Source organism: Babylonia areolata, chromosome 19 (assembly GCF_041734735.1).
Source record: "Babylonia areolata isolate BAREFJ2019XMU chromosome 19, ASM4173473v1, whole genome shotgun sequence".
Classification (NCBI taxonomy): domain Eukaryota; kingdom Metazoa; phylum Mollusca; class Gastropoda; order Neogastropoda; family Buccinidae; genus Babylonia; species Babylonia areolata.
This window is the reverse complement of record NC_134894.1, coordinates 52,730,234-52,753,730: the sequence shown is the minus strand read 5'-3', so window position 1 is coordinate 52,753,730 and position 23,497 is coordinate 52,730,234. Positions and strand designations below refer to the sequence as shown.

General features: G+C 50.1%; 1 protein-coding gene across 3 annotated transcripts in view; it reads right to left on the bottom strand.

Annotated features, from left to right (window-relative positions):
* The window catches only part of LOC143293842 (nostrin-like), a 113,274-nt gene that overhangs the window by 8,632 nt on the left and 81,145 nt on the right, over window positions 1-23,497 (bottom strand). For all 3 annotated transcript variants that reach the window (XM_076605128.1, XM_076605126.1, XM_076605127.1), the window contains 2 exons: window positions 1,118-1,241; window positions 73-165 (listed from right to left, as the gene is read on the bottom strand). In XM_076605128.1, the coding sequence (XP_076461243.1) occupies window positions 73-165; window positions 1,118-1,241 (217 nt within the window). The remainder of the gene's footprint in view (window positions 1-72; window positions 166-1,117; window positions 1,242-23,497) is intronic.

Sequence of the window (23,497 nt, the reverse complement as noted above, 5' to 3'; positions counted from 1 at the left end):
TACTATTCAATGTAGGAACTGTCAATTGGAATGTGAATAACAGATAAGGACAACTCGCAAAAAAACTCCCACCTTTTTTGATTGACAGCTCATCTGCTTCATTGGCGTCATAGTCATACAGAGCTTCACATTTCCCCACAGGGGAGGGAAGGTCATCAAACTCATCTGAAAGTAAACACAAACTCCGACTTGAATATTTAAAGTGCAAAACAAAAATTAATTTTTCCAATGAGTGTACATTTTCTCTATCCATAATCAAATAACTTGGGCACTGTTCATTGACTGCATTCTTCACTGTCACACAGCACAGACACTGTACACAGACACTGTTACACAGCACAGACACTGTTACACAGCACAGACACTGTACACAGACACTGTCACACAGCACAGACACTGTCACACAGCACAGACACTGTCACGCAGCACAGACACTGTACACAGACACTGTTACACAGCACAGACACTGTTACACAGCACAGACACTATACACAGACACTGTTACACAGCACAGACACTGTACACAGACACTGTTACACAGCACAGACACTGTCACACAGCACAGACACTGTCACACAGCACAGACACTGTTTACACAGACACTGTCACACAGCACAGACACTGTCACACAGCACAGACACTGTCACACAGCACAGACACTGTTACAACACAGCACAGACACTGTTTACACAGACACTGTCACACAGCACAGACACTGCACACTGTTAACACACTGTTACACAGCACAGACACCATTACACAGCACAGACACTGTTACACAGCACACAGCACAGACACTGTCACACAGCACAGACACTGTTACACAGCACACAGCACAGACACTGTCACACAGCACAGACACCATTACACAGCACAGACACTGTTACACAGCACACAGCACAGACACTGTCACACAGCACAGACACTGTACACAGCACAGACACTGTTACACAGCACACAGCACAGACACTGTCACACAGCACAGACACTGTCACACAGCACAGACACTGTACACAGCACAGACACTGTTACACAGCACAGACACTGTCACACAGCACAGACACTGTCACACAGCACAGACACTGTACACAGCCAGGAAGGAGAAGAGAGCACTGACCAGACTCATCTTCTGCAGTCGCTAGCTCCATGTAGTAGTCAGTTGGCGGGGAGTAGTTGCTGTAGTCTACAGTGTCATCCAAGGCTATATGCAGTGGGAGCTTAAGTACACTCAGCACGTAACCCTGTAATCATGTCATAATGATAATAATAGTAGCAATAATAACTATAATGATAGTAACAGTTATACTACTACTACTACTAATGATAATAATATCGCTAAGCTGAAAAACATCACCATCAAACAGTCCTTTGTGGAGCTGCTGGAAGATCATCTGGAATCCGCCTCTCTGGACAACCAGAATATGGAGTCTGACTGGAGGACCCTGCATGAGCTGATCTATAGTACAGCTTCAGAGACCCTGGGACCCATGACCAGAAAGCACAAAGACTGGTTTGATGAAAACTGTGATGAAATCAAGCAGCTTCTGGATGAGAAACGCCGTCTGCATCAAGCCTACCTGAGCAACCCAAAGTCCACATCAAAAAAGGATGCGTACGATGCCATCCGCAGGACTGTTCAGCAAAAGTTACGCCAGATGCAGGATAAGTGGCTGAGTGACAACGCGGATGAGATCCAGGGATATGCTGACAGGCACAATTTGAAGAGGTTCTATGATGCCTTAAAAGAAGTCTACGGCCCCACATCCTCAGGATCATCCCCCCTCCTCAGTGCAGATGGGAATACCTTGATCACCGAGAAGGAGAAAATTCTCGAACGCTGGGCTGAGCACTTCAACAGTGTCTTAAATCGCCCTTCCTCCATAAATGATGAAGCCATAAACCGTCTCCCGCAAGTCCCCATCAACGAAGCACTGGACGATCCGTCAACACCTCTTGAGACCCAGAAAGCAATCCGTCTGCTATCTAGTGGCAAAGCACCTGGCTCAGACTCCATACCAGCAGAGGTCTACAAGGATGGAGGCACTGTGCTGACTGAGAAGCTTCATCAGCTGTACTCACTCATGTGGAAAGAAGAGACGATCCCCCAGGATTTCAAAGATGCATCTATCATTCACTTGTACAAGCGAAAGGGGAACCTGCAAGCCTGTGATAACCATCGGGGCATTTCCTTGCTCTCCATCGCAGGCAAGATACTTGCCAGGATCCTACTAAACCGCCTCACAGCACACCTTGATCAAGGTCATTTGCCTGAGAAATGAAACGAAATGAAATTATGGTGCTTAGAGCCTCGCCAACCACTAAGGCCATCTCAAGGCTATCGCCGCGTCAATAACTACTACAAAGATAAAAAAAAACAAAAAACAATTAAAACGAGTCATCACTTCAAACTTTCTACTCCAAAGTTAAAAAAAAAAAAAAATTTTTTTTAAACTTCCATAGTTTAAAACCTTCAAATCTGGTTAAAAATGTTCACTTCTTTTAAGAAATCCATCAGCGCCCACGGAGGGACATCACGCAACAAAGTCTTCAAAGAAACCGCCGTGTAATGTCTGCGTCTAACGTCATGCAGATCCCAACAGTCAAGGAGCACGTGTTTCATAGTGAGAGGCTCGTCACAGGGAATGCATCGAGGGGCCTCCTCCCCCTTCAACAAGTAAGAATGAGTAAAAAAAAAAAAAGTGTGCCCCATACACAGTCTGCACAGCACAGACTCCTCCTTTCTGTTCTTCACCCCTGAAGGGAGGGTCTCTTTTAGGTCCGGACGGATCTGGAAGAGCTTGTTGTCCGTCTGGGTGTTCCATTCCTCTTGCCAAAGATCCTTAACGTAAGTGTTGACCTTCCGCTTCATGTCTGTATAGGGTACCAAGGATCTGGACAATTCTTTCTTTACAGCGTTCCTGGCCAGCAGGTCCGCCCTTTCGTTACCACGAATGCCAACATGTCCGGGAACCCAGGCCAACACAACCTCGTATCCTTTCTTCGTTGCGAGAGTAAAAGTTTCATAAAATTCCAGCAGTTTGGGATGAGTGATATTCCTGCAGGCGATCGCCTCCAGGGCTGACAAGGAGTCGGAAAAGATCATGAATCTCTTCTGTTTCGAAGAGAGAACCATTTTTAACCCCAGAACCAGTGCGGTCAGTTCCGCAGTGTATACCGAGCTGTCAGATAGGATATGTTCCGTTGAGGGCCGGTCAGGAAAGGCGGGACAGAACGCAGATGCAGCGACTCCGTCCTCTGACTTGGAACCGTCAGTGAAGATGCTTTGAAAAGTGGGGAATTTGTGGCACAGTTCCGAAAAGTAGGTAATGTAGGCCAGAGAACTGGTGGTGTCCTTATGGTACGAGGCCAGATCGAATCGGACCTCAGGTGTTGTAAAGGTCCACGGAGGGCTGTCAGAGAAATCCGAGATGCCACCAACATCCAGATCGGCCTTTTCTAAGTGCGGCTGAATGCGGAGTCCGAGAGGAGGTATGCAGTTTGGGTTGTCTGTAAATTTCTTATCGAAAGGGTTGTTGAATACAGCGTCGTAAGCAGGGTTTGTAGGTTCAGAGAACAATTTCAAATAATAGTTCAGGGTCAGCTTCAGTCTGCGGTTGGAAAGAGGCGGTTCCCCCGCCTCTGCGTACAGGCTGTGCACAGGGGTGGTGCGGAAAGCACCTAAGCTGAGACGGAGCCCTTGGTGGTGTACAGGGTCCAACAGTTTCAGATAGGACGGTCTGGCTGAGCCATATACCACACTTCCATAATCCAGTTTGGACCGGACCAGGGCTCTGTAGAGGTGCAAGAGAGTTCTCTTATCAGCACCCCAGTTCGTGTGTGCCACAACTCGGATGATGATAAGGGCTTTTTGGCAAGATACTTTCAGCTGTTTAATGTGGCTGAGGAAGTTCAGCTTCTGATCGAAGACGACCCCTAGAAATCTGGCTTCCTTGACCGCCGGGATGGTGGATGTTCCCAGACGGATTTCCGGGTCTGGATAGAACTGGCGAAAGTTATGAAAATGGATGCATTCAGTTTTGGAGGATGAAAACGTGAAGCCATTCTCCTCTGCCCAACACTGGAATTTGTTGATGCAGAGCTGAAGCCGTCGCTGGATGCTGGCGTACGTGCTGCCGGTTGCATATAAGGCAAAATCGTCCACGAACAGCGAGCTGTCCGATCCTTTCTGAACGGATTGAACGATGTCATTAATTTTGATGCTGAAAAGAGCCGGCGACAGGATGCTCCCTTGCGGGACACCCAGCTCCTGCTCGTGAATGTCGGACAGGGTGGTGCCGAGTCTCACCTGGATTTTGTCTGTCTTGTAAAAAAATTGTGGATGAACTGAGGCAGGTGTCCTCGGAAGCCGAGCTTGTGCAAGTCGGAAATACCAAATTTCCACGAGGTATCGTAAGCTTTCTCCAAGTCAAAAAATACGGCCACCACATGTTGTTTGTTGACGAAAGCATTTCTTACAGTGGTTTCCAGACGAACCAGATGGTCAACGGTAGAGCGATGCTTGCGGAAACAGCACTGTTCTTTCGCCAGAAGGCCGTCGGTCTCTAGTTTCCACATCAGTCTACCGTTGACCATCTTCTCCATCAGTTTGCAGATGCAGCTGGTCAGTGCAATTGGGCGGTAGTTGGAGGGGTTCGAGGGGTCTTTTCCCGGTTTCGGCAGCGGGATTATGAGGGCTTTCCGCCAGGAGGGTGGAAAGAAGCCTGTGACCCAGATGTGGTTATAAACTTTAAGCAGGGTGTCCAGACAGGTTTGGGGAAGGTGCTTTAGGAGTTTGTAATGGACCTCGTCCATTCCTGGACAGGAATCCGTACAGGTCTGAAATGAAATGAAATGAAATTATGGTGCTTAGAGCCTCGCCGACCACTAAGGCCATCTCAAGGCTATCGCCGCGTCAATTACTACTACAAGGCTAAAAAAAACAACCAATTAAAACGAGTCACCACTTCAAACTTTCCACTCCAAAGTTAAAAAAAAAACTTCCATAGTTTAAAACCTTCAAATCTGGTTAAAAAGGTTCACTTCTTTTAAGAAGTCCATCAGCGCCCACGGAGGGACATCACGAAACAAAGTCTTCAAAGAAACCGCCGTGTAATGTCTGCGTCTAACGTCATGCAGATCCCAACAGTCAAGGAGCACGTGTTTCACGGTGAGAGGCTCGTCACAGGGAACGCATCGAGGGGCCTCCTCCCCCTTCAACAAGTAAGAATGAGTAAAAAAAGTGTGCCCCGTACGCAGTCTGCACAGCACAGATTCCTCCTTTCTGTTCTTCACCCCCGAAGGGAGGGTCTCCCCCAAGTCCGGACGGATCTGGAAGAGCTTGTTGTCCATCTGGGTGTTCCACTTCTCTTGCCAAAGATCCTTAACGTAAGTATTGACCTTCCGCTTCATGTCTGTATAGGGTACCAAGGATCTGGACAATTCTTTCTTTACAGCGTTCCTGGCCAGCAGGTCCGCCCTTTCGTTACCACGAATGCCAACATGTCCGGGAACCCAGGCCAACACAACCTCGTATCCTTTCTTCGTTGCGAGAGTAAAAGTTTCATAAAATTCCAGCAGTTTGGGATGAGTGATATTCCTGCAGGCGATCGCCTCCAGGGCTGATAAGGAGTCGGAAAAGATCATGAATCTCTTCTGTTTGGAAGAGAGAACCATTTTTAACCCCAGGACCAGTGCGGTCAGTTCCGCGGTGTATACCGAGCTGTCAGACAGGATGTGTTCCGTTGAAGGCCGGTCAGGAAAGGCGGGACAGAACGCAGATGCGGCGACTCCGTCCTCTGACTTGGAACCGTCAGTGAAGATGCCTTGAAAGGTGGGGAATTTGTGGCACAGTTCCGAAAAGTAGGTTCTGTAGGCCAGAGAACTGGTGGTGTCCTTACGGTACGAGGCCAGATCGAATCGGACCTCAGGTGTTGTAAAGGTCCACGGGGGGCTGTCAGGGAACTTAGAGAAATCTGAGATGCCACTGACATCCAGATCGGCATTTTCCAAGTGCGGCTGAATGCGGAGTCCGAGAGGAGGTATGCAGTTTGGGTTGTCTGTAAATTTCTTATCGAAAGGGTTGTTGAATACAGCATCGTAAGCAGGGTTTGTAGGTTCCGAAAACAATTTCAAATAATAGTTCAGGGTCAGCTTCAGTCTGCGGTTGGAAAGAGGCGGTTCCCCCGCCTCTGCGTACAGGCTGTGCACAGGGGTGGTGCGGAAAGCACCCAAGCTGAGACGGAGCCCTTGGTGGTGTACAGGGTCCAACAGTTTCAGGTAGGACGGTCTGGCCGAGCCGTATACAACACTTCCATAATCCAGTTTGGACCGGACCAGGGCTCTGTAGAGGTGCAAGAGAGTCCTCTTATCAGCACCCCAGTTCGTGTGTGCCACAACTCGGATGATGTTCAGGGCTTTTAGGCAAGATATTTTCAGCTGTTTAATGTGGCTGAGAAAATTCAGCTTCTGATCGAAGACGACCCCTAGAAATCTGGCTTCCTTGACCGCCGGGATGGTGGATGTTCCCAGACGGATTTCAGGGTCCTGATAGAATTGGCGAAAATTATGAAAGTGGATGCATTCAGTTTTGGAGGACGAAAATGTGAAGCCATTCTCCTCTGCCCAACACTGGATTTTGTTGACGCAGAGCTGAAGCCGTCGCTGGATGCTGGCGTACGTGCTGCCGGTTGCATATAAAGCAAAATCATCCACGAACAGCGAGCTGTCCGATCCTTTCTGAACGGATTGAACGATGTCATTAATTTTGATGCTGAACAGAGCCGGCGACAGGATGCTCCCCTGCGGGACACCCAGCTCCTGCTCGTGAATGTCGGACAGGGTGGTGCCGACTCTCACCTGGAATTGTCTGTCTTGTAAAAAATTGTGGATAAACTGAGGCAGGTGTCCTCAGAAGCCGAGCTTGTGCAAGTCGGAAAGAATACCAAATTTCCACGTGGTATCGTAAGCTTTCTCCAGGTAAAAAAATATGGCCACCACATGTTGTTTGTTGACGAAAGCATTTCTTATCGTGGTTTCCAGACGAACCAGATGGTCAACGGTAGAGCGATGCTTGCGGAAACCGCATTGTTCCTTCGCCAGAAGGCCGTCGGTCTCTAGTTTCCACATCAGTCTACCGTTGACCATCTTCTCCATCAGTTTGCAGACGCAGCTGGTCAGTGCAATTGGGCGGTAGTTGGAGGGGTTCGAGGGGTCTTTTCCCGGTTTCGGCAGCGGGATTATGAGGGCTTTCCGCCAGGAGGGTGGAAAGAAACCTGTGACCCAGATGTGGTTATAAACTTTAAGCAGGGTGTCCAGACAGGTTTGGGGAAGGTGCTTTAGGAGTTTATAATGGACTTCGTCCATTCCTGGACAGGAATCCGTACAGGTCTGAAGGGCAGATTTAAGTTCGTTCATTGTGAAAGGAAGGTTGTAATTCTCTGTGTTGTCGGAAAAGAAGTTACATGGTGTTTTTTCTGACAGGTTTTTGGTTTTAAGAAAGCGAGCAGATTTGTTAGCAGATCTCGAGTTCTGTTCTATTGTGGAGGCAAGCAAATTGGCAACTGCTTTCTTCTCTGTGACCAGAGCGTCTGAAAGTTTAAGATGGTGGAAGGTCGGGCATGCGTTTTTGCCCTTAATTCTTTTTAAAACCCTCCACACTTTCTTCTTGGGTGTGTTGGAGGTTAAGGAAGAGCAGAAATCTCTCCAAGACTTCCTCTGGCTCTTTTTAAAAACATACCTGGCTTTCGCCCTCAGCTGTTGATGGGCTCGAACGCTATCGGACTCCGGTCTCCGAAAGACGCGTCGCTGCGCTCTCTTCCGAGACTTGCGGGCCTCCCGACATTCCGCGTTGAACCAGGGCGTTCTAGGGACCTGAGGCTTGGAGGTAGACGATGGGACTGCTGCTTTGGCGCAATCTAAAACGATCCGAGTCAGAGCGTCAGCAGGGTCCTTGCTTTTCAATACTGTTTCTTCCTGCAGCTCCGCTCTTATCTTGGTGGTAAAAAAACTCCAGTCTGCTTTGTCGTAGTACAGGCGGTCAGGCAGAGAGTCACCTTCTCCATCTGTGGGGCGGAGGACGACAGGAAAGTGGTCACTCCCGTGCAGATCGTCGTGCACTTTCCACTCGTAGTCCAGGACCAACGATGGATCGCAGACCGACAGATCTAAACACGAGAGCTTTCCAGAGGACAGATGCAGGTAAGTGGGAGACTTGTCGTTAAGACAGCACAAGTCCATGTCAGAGAGAAGGTTTTCTAAGAGAAGACCTCGGGCTGATGTCATCTCACTTCCCCAGAGCGGGGAGTGTCCGTTGAAGTCGCCCAACAGTAAAAACGGACGTGGGAGCTGGTCGACCAGGTTCATGAGGTCCTGCCTCAGAACACGGACGGAAGGGGGAAGGTAGAGAGAGCAGACAGTGATGGTTTTCTCGAGCGTGACTCTGACTGCCACCGCCTGTAAAGGGGTGCTTAAAAGAACTGTACTGTATAAAAGGGACTTTCGAATAAAAAGAGCGACACCTCCCGTCAACCCCTCTTGCTTCGGTTGAGCGGGTTTAAAAACGGAGTTAAAACCAGAGAGAGATAAAACCTTGCCATCTCTTTGCAGAGTCTCCTGCAGTGCCAGCACTGAAGGTTTCAAAGCACGACAAAGCAGCTGGAGTTCCTGGAAGTTGGCATAGAATCCCCGGATATTCCAGTGGATCACTGCCATTAAAAAGGTTTTTTTAAAAAAAAAATAAAGCAGCAGCCTATTCCATCGCTACCCCCTGCTCCTCCACTTGCGGTGGCTCAAGGTCCGCCAGGATGGAATATTTGTTCTTTGACATAAATTTTTCGGGTTCCGACCGGGTCGGAATATCCACCACCTCGGCCCCTCCCGATCCCGCCGTGGCCGCAGCCCTCCCCTCCTTGAGTTTTGGAGGTGCGGGGGGCTTCCGGCCACTTCCGCCAGCCCGAGGGCCAGGCAGACGAGAGGCGGGGCGAGGGGGGCCGGGGGGTGGGGTGGGGCGGGAGGCGGACAACGTGCCTCCGCCCGAGGCTTTTCTCTCCCGCCCAGCAGCCCCTGAGGACTGCCGCGCAGGATGGGAAGGGGTGGACACAGCGCCTCCACCCAAGGCCAACGGTTCCGACGAGGCGGTTAAGTCGTCCGTCTGCGTTCCTGTGGACGTCGTCTGGACTGCGACGTCCACCGTCCCGGATCTGACGACAGAGGCATACGACGTCCTAGGCGACGCGGCCTCCACCTGTTTCCTTGCCTCAAAGAAGGAAATTTTCTGTTCTGTCTTGACTTTCTGAATTTGTTTTTCTTTCTTCCAGGCGGGGCAGTCCTTCGATGAGGACGGGTGGCCACCTCCGCAGTTCGCACACAGAGCTGCACTGACGCAATCGCCCTGGTGCGCCGCCTTCGAACAGGTGCCACACGCCTCTTCCTCCTTACATCTGTCTCTCACGTGTCCGAATTTCTGACACTTAAAGCATCTCAGAGGGGACGGTACGTACAGGCTGACATTAACTAGCAGGTATCCGACCCAAATGTCCTTGGGGACATCCGGGCAGCAGAAGGTGAGGAAGAAAGTGTTGGTCGGGACTCTGTCCGACCCCTTCCTCACCGTCACCCTGTACACATCGGTCACTCCCTGAGAGGACAGTTCGCTCTTGATCTCGGCCTCAGACACACCTTTCAACTCCGGGCATCTGATGACTCCCTTTGAGCAGTTGAGACCTTTGTGAGGGGAAATCTTCACTGCCCTATCCACGAAAGTGGTCGCCTTGAGAAGGAGCTGTGTCTGTCTTTTGGATTCTGTCTGTACTAAAAACGCTCCGCTCCTCAGCCTCTTGATGGATCTGAGCGATCCTGCCAGACACTGAAAGCCCTTCTGGACAGCGAAGGGGCTGAGAGCCGACAAGGGCTTGTCGTCATCAGCGCCCTCCATCACTAGCCACGATGGCCAAAAACCAGAGGTCTCGACGACCTCCGACTCAGAGTCTGAGTCGTCCGTTCCCTGTCGTCGTCTTTTTCCGAGTTTGGGGGGGTGTATTTGTTTAGGATTCATGTTGAAAGAAAAATGTGAATTCATCCCTCCCTTACCCACCCACCATGGGGTCCAACTTAGGGGCCAGGGTCAAGGGAACACCAGCTTGACCCCTTCCAGGTTTCGGGAGGGATATACAACCAGCAGCCCAGCTCCAACGTGCTCACCCCCGATCATGCCCAGCTCCCCCGTACAGGTCTGAAGGGCAGATTTAAGTTCGTTCATTGTGAAAGGAAGGTTGTAATTCTCTGTGTTGTTGGAAAAGAAGTTACATGGTGTTTTTTCTGACAGGTTTTTGGTTTTAATCCCTAGGCTGCCTGTATGACGAGATAACTTGTCATGGCAAGCATGTATGCTTCGCTGCCTGCATGACGAGATAACTCGTCATCGAAATATTCTGACTTTTCCCTGGTTTGTATTCACTTCCTTGGCAAAAATAGTGGTAGCTTTAGCCTGGGGAATCTCTCTAGATTCTATTCATAGCTAGAAACCCCATCTACGTCATGAAGCAGTCCTTTATTTGAACGTTTTGTTTGGTCACTGTCCAAGTAATGAAATGAAATGAAATTATGGTGCTTAGAGCCTCGCCGACCACTAAGGCCATCTCAAGGCTATCGCTGCGTCAATTACTACTACAAGGCTAAAAAAAAAACAACCAATTAAAACGAGTCACCACTTCAAACTTTCCACTCCAAAGTTTAAAAAAAAACTTCCATAGTTTAAAACCTTCAAATCTGGTTAAAAAGGTTCACTTCTTTTAAGAAGTCCATCAGCGCCCACGGAGGGACATCACGAAACAAAGTCTTCAAAGAAACCGCCGTGTAATGTCTGCGTCTAACGTCATGCAGATCCCAACAGTCAAGGAGCACGTGTTTCACGGTGAGAGGCTCGTCACAGGGAACGCATCGAGGGGACTCCTCCCCCTTCAACAAGTAAGAATGAGTAAAAAAAAGTGTGCCCCGTACGCAGTCTGCACAGCACAGATTCCTCCTTTCTGTTCTTCACCCCCGAAGGGAGGGTCTCTTTTAGGTCCGGACAGATCTGGAAGAGCTTGTTGTCTATCTGGGTGTTCCATTTCTCTTGCCAAAGATCCTTAACGTAAGTATTGACCTTCCGCTTCATGTCTGTATAGGGTACCAAGGATCTGGACAATTCTTTCTTTACAGCGTTCCTGGCCAGCAGGTCCGCCCTTTCGTTACCACGAATGCCAACATGTCCGGGAACCCAGGCCAACACAACCTCGTATCCTTTCTTCGTTGCGAGAGTAAAAGTTTCATAAAATTCCAGCAGTTTGGGATGAGTGATATTCCTGCAGGCGATCGCCTCCAGGGCTGATAAGGAGTCGGAAAAGATCATGAATCTCTTCTGTTTCGAAGAGAGAACCATTTTTAACCCCAGGACCAGTGCGGTCAGTTCCGCGGTGTATACCGAGCTGTCAGACAGGATGTGTTCCGTTGAGGGCCGGTCAGGAAAGGCGGGACAGAACGCAGATGCGGCGACTCCGTCCTCTGACTTGGAACCGTCAGTGAACATACCTTGAAAGGTGGGGAATTTGTGGCACAGTTCCGAAAAGTAGGTTCTGTAGGCCAGAGAACTGGTGGTGTCCTTACGGTACGAGGCCAGATCGAATCGGACCTCAGGTGTTGTAAAGGTCCACGGGGGGCTGTCAGGGAACTTAGAGAAATCTGAGATGCCACCGACATCCAGATCGGCATTTTCCAAGTGTGGCTGAATGCGGAGTCCGAGAGGAGGTATGCAGTTTGGGTTGTCTGTAAATTTCTTATCGAAAGGGTTGTTGAATACAGCATCGTAAGCAGGGTTTGTAGGTTCCGAAAACAATTTCAAATAATAGTTCAGGGTCAGCTTCAGTCTGCGGTTGGAAAGAGGCGGTTCCCCCGCCTCTGCGTACAGGCTGTGCACAGGGGTGGTGCGGAAAGCACCTAAGCTGAGACGGAGCCCTTGGTGGTGTACAGGGTCCAACAGTTTCAGGTAGGACGGTCTGGCTGAGCCGTATACAACACTTCCATAATCCAGTTTGGACCGGACCAGGGCTCTGTAGAGGTGCAAGAGAGTTCTCTTATCAGCACCCCAGTTGAAATGAAATGAAATTATGGTGCTTAGAGCCTCGCCGACCACGAAGGCCATCTCAAGGCTATCGCCGCGTCAATAACTACTACAAAGATAAAAAAAAAACAAAAAACAATTAAAACGAGTCATCACTTCAAACTTTCTACTCCAAAGTTAAAAAAAAAAAAAAATTTTTTTTAAACTTCCATAGTTTAAAACCTTCAAATCTGGTTAAAAAGGTTCACTTCTTTTAAGAAGTCCATCAGCGCCCACGGAGGGACATCACGAAACAAAGTCTTCAAAGAAACCGCCGTGTAATGTCTGCGTCTAACGTCATGCAGATCCCAACAGTCAAGGAGCACGTGTTTCACGGTGAGAGGCTCGTCACAGGGAACGCATCGAGGGGACTCCTCCCCCTTCAACAAGTAAGAATGAGTAAAAAAAAGTGTGCCCCGTACGCAGTCTGCACAGCACAGATTCCTCCTTTCTGTTCTTCACCCCCGAAGGGAGGGTCTCTTTTAGGTCCGGACGGATCTGGAAGAGCTTGTTGTCTATCTGGGTGTTCCATTTCTCTTGCCAAAGATCCTTAACGTAAGTATTGACCTTCCGCTTCCTGTCTGTATAGGGTACCAAGGATCTGGACAATTCTTTCTTTACAGCGTTCCTGGCCAGCAGGTCCGCCCTTTCGTTACCACGAATGCCAACATGTCCGGGAACCCAGGCCAACACAACCTCGTATCCTTTCTTCGTTGCGAGAGTAAAAGTTTCATAAAATTCCAGCAGTTTGGGATGAGTGATATTCCTGCAGGCGATCGCCTCCAGGGCTGATAAGGAGTCGGAAAAGATCATGAATCTCTTCTGTTTGGAAGAGAGAACCATTTTTAACCCCAGGACCAGTGCGGTCAGTTCCGCGGTGTATACCGAGCTGTCAGACAGGATGTGTTCCGTTGAGGGCCGGTCAGGAAAGGCGGGACAGAACGCAGATGCGGCGACTCCGTCCTCTGACTTGGTACCGTCAGTGAACATACCTTGAAAGGTGGGGAATTTGTGGCACAGTTCCGAAAAGTAGGTTCTGTAGGCCAGAGAACTGGTGGTGTCCTTACGGTACGAGGCCAGATCGAATCGGACCTCAGGTGTTGTAAAGGTCCACGGGGGGCTCACAGCTGTTCAGCGCTTGACGTTTAGTTCATCTGAGGAGCGAACTTGACCCTGCATTCAACTCAGGAGGGAAAAGCGCCGCCTAAAAATAACACGCTACCGCCGGAAGGGTTGGAGCTTTAACTTGGAAGAACTGAGAGCACAAAACGCTACGACTTCTCTTTCACGTTGCGCCTCCAGCCGTTATCAGCTGTTGGGAGGGAGAAAGACCAGTGTGCTGTTCCGCGCGATGGCAGCGGCCACAGGGAGAAAACAACACCTCTTCGTTAACTTTTGATAACACACTGCTTGTCAACGCAATCGCTTAATAAATAGTATGGTTTGAAAGAGCACAGTCTTAGCTTTAAAACGATAGGAAACTCAAATGTGAACATCCGATTATTTTTCTCAGGATAACTGTTTGAAAAAAGCAGGTATGCTTACCACCAGTTTGGTAACATGCATTTTGACACATTTTTAACACACTGAATCTAATCTCACATATTTCGCTCAACACAGACAATACATTCCATGCACAGCATTACACATCAGCATGCCTCTCACTAACCTGTGTTGATGGCTGGAAATTCTGAAGGAAGCTGTGGCGTGTTAAAGATCACAACTGTTTTGCAGCTTGTACAAGTACTCCACAGGCACACTGATTCAGTCATTCACGCACATTGAAGAAAACCACAGCCACGTGTATGGGGTGTGGATGGCAGTTTGTTCTGGCGGTTTGTAAGAAAAATTCCTGCTGGTTTGTGTGTGTGTGTGTGTGTGTGTGTGTGTGTGTGTGTGTGTGTGTGTGTGTGTGTGTGTGTGTTAAATCTAGAACTGTTAAAATGGTAGTCTTCATCACACAGTCATTGGCAGTAACCACTTTGTTATTCTGCCAGAAGTAAGGACTGACACAGCATTAAAAAGTACTTGCCATAAATTGCCTATCACGTGGTCAAGTGTGGAGCTGCAAGCAGGTTACTACTTTTCACTCTTCACCCCCAGCAAGCTGGAAGGGCTAGCTTGCCCTGACTCTACGTAAGGCAGAGCCTGGCCACACATGCACGAAAAAAAAAATAGTGAGTTGGGAAAGGGATACAGAACTGGGGTGGTGAGAGGGGAGGGGAGAGGGATGGGGGTTCCAGATGTGAGAGAGGGGGCAGGGGTGGTGACGTAAAGAGAGAGAGAGATGAATGAGGTTGAAACAAACAAAAAAAGCAGAGAGAGAAATATATATATATATATATAGAGAGAGAGAGAGAGAGAGAGAGAGAGAATAAACAGAAACAAAGAACAACAGGAGATGGGAGGTGAAAAAGAAACAGTGAAATAAAATAAAATAAAAAAAAGAAGAAAGAACGAGAGAATGAGATGGAAGAAAACAGGATGAAAGAAAGAAAGAAAGGGATGAAGGAGAGAAAGAGAAGGAAGGAAACAGCATGAAAGAAAGAGAGGGAAGAAAACAGAAAGAAAGAGAGGGGAGAAAGCAGCACTGACGAAAGAAAGAGAGAGAAGGAAACAGAACGAAAGAAAGGAAGGGATGAAGGAGAAGGAGAGAAAGAGAGGGAAGGAAACAGCGCGAAAGAAAGGAAGGGATGAAGGAGAGAAAGAGAGGGAAAGAAACAGCACGAAAGAAAGACAGGGAAGAAAACAGAATGAAAGAAAGGAATGGAAGAAAGAAATGTGAGAGAACAGAATGTGAAGGAAAACCAAACTCACGGTACTTCTGCTATGAAAAAAACCACACCACCGCCAGTCACAATTGTCACCACAGTTCTCTCAAGTAAATGCTGCTATCTTAAAAAATATTTACCAGCCAAGGAAAGTACTACCACCATCAAAAAGATAAGTGTCCGCTCTTTCCAATGGTGCAAAACATTAATGCCGCAGAAATACGAGTATGCTCACCAGCCCGCTCAAAAGAGGCGCGCAAATTGCCACGCTTTAATAGAAGACAAAGAAGGGTCAGTGACGGGTTAGCAGGCACAGCAGCTGGTACTTATCAGTGCAGTGTCTGGCACTATCAGGCCTTAGGGGGATCTCGCAGTCAGCTAAGTGTGTGGTTCTGCTTATAGCCTGGACAGCAGTGGGCTGTCAGGGAACTTAGAGAAATCTGAGATGCCACCGACATCCAGATCGGCCTTTTCCAAGTGTGGCTGAATGCGGAGTCCGAGAGGAGGTATGCAGTTTGGGTTGTCTGTAAATTTCTTATCGAAAGGGTTGTTGAATACAGCATCGTAAGCAGGGTTTGTAGGTTCCGAAAACAATTTCAAATAATAGTTCAGGGTCAGCTTCAGTCTGCGGTTGGAAAGAGGCGGTTCCCCCGCCTCTGCGTACAGGCTGTGCACAGGGGTGGTGCGGAAAGCACCTAAGCTGAGACGGAGCCCTTGGTGGTGTACAGGGTCCAACAGTTTCAGGTAGGACGGTCTGGCTGAGCCGTATACAACACTTCCATAATCCAGTTTGGACCGGACCAGGGCTCTGTAGAGGTGCAAGAGAGTCCTCTTATCAGCACCCCAGTTGAAATGAAATGAAATTATGGTGCTTAGAGCCTCGCCGACCACTAAGGCCATCTCAAGGCTATCGCCGCGTCAATTACTACTACAAGGCTAAAAAAAAACAACCAATTAAAACGAGTCACCACTTCAAACTTTCCACTCCAAAGTTAAAAAAAAAAACTTCCATAGTTTAAAACCTTCAAATCTGGTTAAAAAGGTTCACTTCTTTTAAGAAGTCCATCAGCGCCCACGGAGGGACATCACGAAACAAAGTCTTCAAAGAAACCGCCGTGTAATGTCTGCGTCTAACGTCATGCAGATCCCAACAGTCAAGGAGCACGTGTTTCACGGTGAGAGGATCGTCACAGGGAACGCATCGAGGGGCCTCCTCCCCCTTCAACAAGTAAGAATGAGTAAAAAAAAGTGTGCCCCGTACGCAGTCTGCACAGCACAGATTCCTCCTTTCTGTTCTTCACCCCCGAAGGGAGGGTCTCCCCCAGGTCCGGACGGATCTGGAAGAGCTTGTTGTCTATCTGGGTGTTCCATTTCTCTTGCCAAAGATCCTTAACGTAAGTATTGACCTTCCGCTTCATGTCTGTATAGGGTACTAAGGATCTGGACAATTCTTTCTTTACAGCGTTCCTGGCCAGCAGGTCCGCCCTTTCGTTACCACGAATGCCAACATGTCCGGGAACCCAGGCCAACACAACCTCGTATCCTTTCTTCGTTGCGAGAGTAAAAGTTTCATAAAATTCCAGCAGTTTGGGATGAGTGATATTCCTGCAGGCGATCGCCTCCAGGGCTGATAAGGAGTCGGAAAAGATCATGAATCTCTTCTGTTTGGAAGAGAGAACCATTTTTAACCCCAGGACCAGTGCGGTCAGTTCCGCGGTGTATACCGAGCTGTCAGACAGGATGTGTTCCGTTGAGGGCCGGTCAGGAAAGGCGGGACAGAACGCAGATGCGGCGACTCCGTCCTCTGACTTGGAACCGTCAGTGAACATACCTTGAAAGGTGGGGAATTTGTGGCACAGTTCCGAAAAGTAGGTTCTGTAGGCCAGAGAACTGGTGGTGTCCTTACGGTACGAGGCCAGATCGAATCGGACCTCAGGTGTTGTAAAGGTCCACGGGGGGCTGTCAGGGAACTTAGAGAAATCTGAGATGCCACCGACATCCAGATCGGCATTTTCCAAGTGCGGCTGAATGCGGAGTCCGAGAGGAGGTATGCAGTTTGGGTTGTCTGTAAATTTCTTATCGAAAGGGTTGTTGAATACAGCATCGTAAGCAGGGTTTGTAGGTTCCGAAAACAATTTCAAATAATAGTTCAGGGTCAGCTTCAGTCTGCGGTTGGAAAGAGGCGGTTCCCCCGCCTCTGCGTACAGGCTGTGCACAGGGGTGGTGCGGAAAGCACCCAAGCTGAGACGGAGCCCTTGGTGGTGTACAGGGTCCAACAGTTTCAAGTAGGACGGTCTGGCCGAGCCGTATACAACACTTCCATAATCCAGTTTGGACCGGACCAGGGCTCTGTAGAGGTGCAAGAGAGTCCTCTTATCAGCACCCCAGTTCGTGTGTGCCACAACTCGGATGATGTTCAGGGCTTTTAGGCAAGATATTTTCAGCTGTTTAATGTGGCTGAGAAAATTCAGCTTCTGATCGAAGACGACCCCTAGAAATCTGGCTTCCTTGACCGCCGGGATGGTGGATGTTCCCAGACGGATTTCAGGGTCCTGATAGAATTGGCGAAAATTATGAAAGTGGATGCATTCAGTTTTGGAGGACGAAAATGTGAAGCCATTCTCCTCTGTCCAACACTGGATTTTGTTGACGCAGAGCTGAAGCCGTCGCTGGATGCTGGCGTACGTGCTGCCGGTTGCATATAAGGCAAAATCATCCACGAACAGCGAGCTGTCCGATCCTATCTGAACGGATTGAACGATGTCATTAATTTTGATGCTGAACAGAGCCGGTGACAGGATGCTCCCCTGCGGGACACCCAGCTCCTGCTCGTGAATGTCGGACAGGGTGGTGCCGACTCTCACCTGGAATTGTCTGTCTTGTAAAAAATTGTGGATAAACTGAGGCAGGTGTCCTCGGAAGCCGAGCTTGTGCAAGTCGGAAAGAATACCAAATTTCCACGTGGTATCGTAAGCTTTCTCCAGGTCAAAAAATATGGCCACCACATGTTGTTTGTTGATGAAAGCATTTCTTATCGTGGTTTCCAGACGAACCAGATGGTCAACGGTAGAGCGATGCTTGCGGAAACCGCATTGTTCCTTCGCCAGAAGGCCGTCGGTCTCTAGTTTCCACATCAGTCTACCGTTGACCATCTTCTCCATCAGTTTGCAGACGCAGCTGGTCAGTGCAATTGGGCGGTAGTTGGAGGGGTTCGAGGGGTCTTTTTCCGGTTTCGGCAGCGGGATTATGAGGGCTTTCCGCCAGGAGGGTGGAAAGAAACCTGTGACCCAGATGTGGTTATAAACTTTAAGCAGGGTGTCCAGACAGGTTTGGGGAAGGTGCTTTAGGAGTTTATAATGGACTTCGTCCATTCCTGGACAGGAATCCGTACAGGTCTGAAGGGCAGATTTAAGTTCGTTCATTGTGAAAGGAAGGTTGTAATTCTCTGTGTTGTCGGAAAAGAAGTTACATGGTGTTTTTTCTGACAGGTTTTTGGTTTTAAGAAAGCGAGCAGATTTGTTAGCAGATCTCGAGTTCTGTTCTATTGTGGAGGCAAGCAAATTGGCAACTGCTTTCTTCTCTGTGACCAGAGCGTCTGAAAGTTTAAGATGGTGGAAGGTCGGGCATACGTTTTTGCCCTTAATTCTTTTTAAAACCCTCCACACTTTCTTCTTGGGTGTGTTGGAGGTTAAGGAAGAGCAGAAATCTCTCCAAGACTTCCTCTGGCTCTTTTTAAAAACATACCTGGCTTTCGCCCTCAGCTGTTGATGGGTTCGAACGCTATCGGACTCCGGTCTCCGAAAGACGCGTCGCTGCGCTCTCTTCCGAGACTTGCGGGCCTCCCAACATTCCGCGTTGAACCAGGGCATTCTAGGAACCTGAGGCTTGGAGGTAGACGATGGGACTGCTGCTTTGGCGCAATCTAAAACGATCCGAGTCAGAGCGTCAGCAGGGTCCTTGCTTTTCAATACTGTTTCTTCCTGCAGCTCCGCTCTTATCTTGGTGGTAAAAAAAACTCCAGTCTGCTTTGTCGTAGTACAGGCGGTCAGGCAGAGAGTCACCTTCTCCATCTGTGGGGCGGAGGACGACAGGAAAGTGGTCACTCCCGTGCAGATTGTCGTGCACTTTCCACTCGTAGTCCAGGACCAACGATGGATCGCAGACCGACAGATCTAAACACGAGAGCTTTCCAGAGGACAGATGCAGGTAAGTGGGAGACTTGTCGTTAAGACAGCACAAGTCCATGTCAGAGAGAAGGTTTTCTAAGAGAAGACCTCGGGCTGATGTCATCTCACTTCCCCAGAGCGGGGAGTGTCCGTTGAAGTCGCCCAACAGTAAAAACGGACGTGGGAGCTGGTCGACCAGGTTCATGAGGTCCTGCCTCAGAACACGGACGGAAGGGGGAAGGTAGAGAGAGCAGACAGTGATGGTTTTCTCGAGCGTGACTCTGACTGCCACCGCCTGTAAAGGGGTGCTTAAAAGAACTGTACTGTATAAAAGGGACTTTCGAATAAAAAGAGCGACACCTCCCGTCAACCCCTCTTGCTTCGGTTGAGCGGGTTTAAAAACGGAGTTAAAACCAGAGAGAGATAAAACCTTGCCATCTCTTTGCAGTCTCCTGCAGTGCCAGCACTGAAGGTTTCAAAGCACGACAAAGCAGCTGGAGTTCCTGGAAGTTGGCATAGAATCCCCGGATATTCCAGTGGATCACTGCCATTAAAAAGGTTTTTTTTTAAATAAAAAAAAATAAAGCAGCAGCCTATTCCATCGCTACCCCCTGCTCCTCCACTTGCGGTGGCTCAAGGTCCGCCAGGATGGAATATTTGTTTTTTGACATAAATTTTTCGGGTTCCGACCGGGTCGGAATATCCACCACCTCGGCCCCTCCCGATCCCGCCGTGGCCGCAGCCCTCCCCCTCCTTGAGTTTTGGAGGTGCGGGGGGCTTCCGGCCACTTCCGCCAGCCCGAGGGCCAGGCAGACGAGGCGGGGCGAGGGGGGCCGGGGGGTGGGGTGGGGCGGGAGGCGGACAACGTGCCTCCGCCCGAGGCTTTTCTCTCCCGCCCAGCAGCCCCTGAGGACTGCCGCGCAGGATGGGAAGGGGTGGACACAGCGCCTCCACCCAAGGCCAACGGTTCCGACGAGGCGGTTAAGTCGTCCGTCTGCGTTCCTGTGGACGTCGTCTGGACCGCGACGTCCACCGTCCTGGATCTGACGACAGAGGCATACGACGCCTTAGGCGACACGGCCTCCACCTGTTTCCTTGCCTCAAAGAAGAAAATTTTCTGTTCTGTCTTGACTTTCTGAATTTGTTTTTCTTTCTTCCAGGCGGGGCAGTCCTTCGATGAGGACGGGTGGCCACCTCCGCAGTTCGCACACAGGGCTGCACTGACGCAATCGCCCTGGTGCGCCGCCTTCGAACAGGTGTCACACGCCTCTTCCTCCTGTCTCTCACGTGTCCGAATTTCTGACACTTAAAGCATCTCAGAGGGGACATTAACTAGCAGGTATCCGACCCGAATGTCCTTGGGGACATCCGGGCAGCAGAAGGTGAGGAAGAAAGTGTTGGTCGGGACTCTGTCCGACCCCTTCCTCACCGTCACCCTGTACACATCGGTCACTCCCTGAGAGGACAGTTCGCTCTTGATCTCGGCCTCAGACACACCTTTCAACTAAGGGCATCTGATGACTCCCTTTGAGCAGTTGAGACCTTTGTGAGGGGAAATCTTCACTGCCCTATCCACGAAAGTGGTCGCCTTGAGAAGGAGCTGTGTCTGTCTTTTGGATTCTGTCTGTACTAAAAACGCTCCGCTCCTCAGTCTCTTGATGGATCTGAGCGATCCTGCCAGACACTGAAAGCCCTTCTGGACAGCGAAGGGGCTGAGAGCCGACAAGGGCTTGTCGTCATCAGCGCCCTCCATCACTAGCCACGATGGCCAAAAACCAGAGGTCTCGACGACCTCCGACTCAGAGTCTGAGTCGTCCGTTCCCTGTCGTCGTCTTTTTCCGAGTTTGGGGGGGTGTATTTGTTTAGGATTCATGTTGAAAGAAAAATGTGAATTCATCCCTCCCTTACCCACCCACCATGGGGTCCAACTTAGGGGCCAGGGTCAAGGGAACACCAGCTTGACCTCTTCCAGGTTTCGGGAGGGATATACAACCAGCAGCCCAGCTCCAACGTGCTCCCCTCCGATCATGCCCAGCTCCCGGGGACAGAGAGCCGAGCACTACGGGGGTTACCTTCATCAGCCACTAAACTGCCAGTCTTGACCCAGCCCCACGAAGGGGTAGCCGATTGACACACACGGGCCAATGTGTGCCGCCTGTCTTAGGAGAGGTCCGAGCCAAAGGGATGTGTTGAGAGCAGCGTGCTCTCTCAATCCCCAGGATCTCATTCCCCTCCATCACAGGTCGCGCCGCACGGCAAACACGGCGGGCCTAAAGAAGGCCGCAGAGAAAAAAAGAATGTGGAAAAGAAGGCTTGATGGGGAGCTAAGGACAGAAAAGAGGCGGTAAAAAGAAGAACAAAGAATAGCGAAAGGGACAGTGGGTCACATTTAGTTTGGGCCTCACTCACGACCTGTTCGGCATGGGAAGCCCTATCAGGGGCATCAGTACAAAACCACCACTTATTCAGCCCTAACAGCTACGATGGCTATGTAGGCTGTCAATTAAGACCTGGGACCAGAGCACCAAACCCCAAGAAGCACTGATGCCCCCGCCGACATAGCTTGCTCGATCACTGGCCACTAAGCCTCCCGACCACGACAAGGTAGTGACCCTCCCGGGAGTGGGCCAGGAGAACACCAACCTGACCCCCTCCAGGTTTCCGGAGGTATTGTGGAGGCAAGCAAATTGGCAACTGCTTTCTTCTCTGTGACCAGAGCGTCTGAAAGTTTAAGATGGTGGAAGGTCGGGCATGCGTTTTTGCCCTTAATTCTTTTTAAAACCCTCCACACTTTCTTCTTGGGTGTGTTGGAGGTTAAGGAAGAGCAGAAATCTCTCCAAGACTTCCTCTGGCTCTTTTTAAAAACATACCTGGCTTTCGCCCTCAGCTGTTGATGGGTTCGAACGCTATCGGACTCCGGTCTCCGAAAGACGCGTCGCTGCGCTCTCTTCCGAGACTTGCGGGCCTCCCGACATTCCGCGTTGAACCAGGGCGTTCTAGGGACCTGAGGCTTGGAGGTAGACGATGGGACTGCTGCTTTGGCGCAATCTAAAACGATCCGAGTCAGAGCGTCAGCAGGGTCCTTGCTTTTCAATACTGTTTCTTCCTGCAGCTCCGCTCTTATCTTGGTGGTAAAAAAACTCCAGTCTGCTTTGTCGTAGTACAGGCGGTCAGGCAGAGAGTCACCTTCTCCATCTGTGGGGCGGAGGACGACAGGAAAGTGGTCACTCCCGTGCAGATTGTCGTGCACTTTCCACTCGTAGTCCAGGACCAACGATGGATCGCAGACCGACAGATCTAAACACGAGAGCTTTCCAGAGGACAGATGCAGGTAAGTGGGAGACTTGTCGTTAAGACAGCACAAGTCCATGTCAGAGAGAAGGTTTTCTAAGAGAAGACCTCGGGCTGATGTCATCTCACTTCCCCAGAGCGGGGAGTGTCCGTTGAAGTCGCCCAACAGTAAAAACGGACGTGGGAGCTGGTCGACCAGGTTCATGAGGTCCTGCCTCAGAACATGGACGGAAGGGGGAAGGTAGAGAGAGCAGACAGTGATGGTTTTCTCGAGCGTGACTCTGACTGCCACCGCCTGTAAAGGGGTGCTTAAAAGAACTGTACTGTATAAAAGGGACTTTCGAATAAAAAGAGCGACACCTCCCGTCAACCCCTCTTGCTTCGGTTGAGCGGGTTTAAAAACGGAGTTAAAATCAGAGAGAGATAAAACCTTGCCATCTCTTTGCAGAGTCTCCTGCAGCGCCAGCACTGAAGGTTTCAAAGCACGACAAAGCAGCTGGAGTTCCTGGAAGTTGGCATAGAATCCCCGGATATTCCAGTGGATCACTGCCATTAAAAAGGTTTTTTTTTAAAAAAAAAAAAAATAAAGCAGCAGCCTATTCCATCGCTACCCCCTGCTCCTCCACTTGCGGTGGCTCAAGGTCCGCCAGGATGGAATATTTGTTTTTTGACATAAATTTTTCGGGTTCCGACCGGGTCGGAATATCCACCACCTCGGCCCCTCCCGATCCCGCCGTGGCCGCAGCCCTCCCCCTCCTTGAGTTTTGGAGGTGCGGGGGGCTTCCGGCCACTTCCGCCAGCCTGAGGGCCAAGCAGACGAGGCGGGGCGAGGGGGGCCGGGGGGTGGGGTGGGGCGGGAGGCGGACAACGTGCCTCCGCCCGAGGCTTTTCTCTCCCGCCCAGCAGCCCCTGAGGACTGCCGCACAGGATGGGAAGGGGTGGACACAGCGCCTCCACCCAAGGCCAACGGTTCCGACGAGGCGGTTAAGTCGTCCGTCTGCGTTCCTGTGGACGTCGTCTGGACCGCGACGTCCACCGTCCTGGATCTGACGACAGAGGCATACGACGCCTTAGGCGACGCGGCCTCCACCTGTTTCCTTGCCTCAAAGAAGGAAATTTTCTGTTCTGTCTTGACT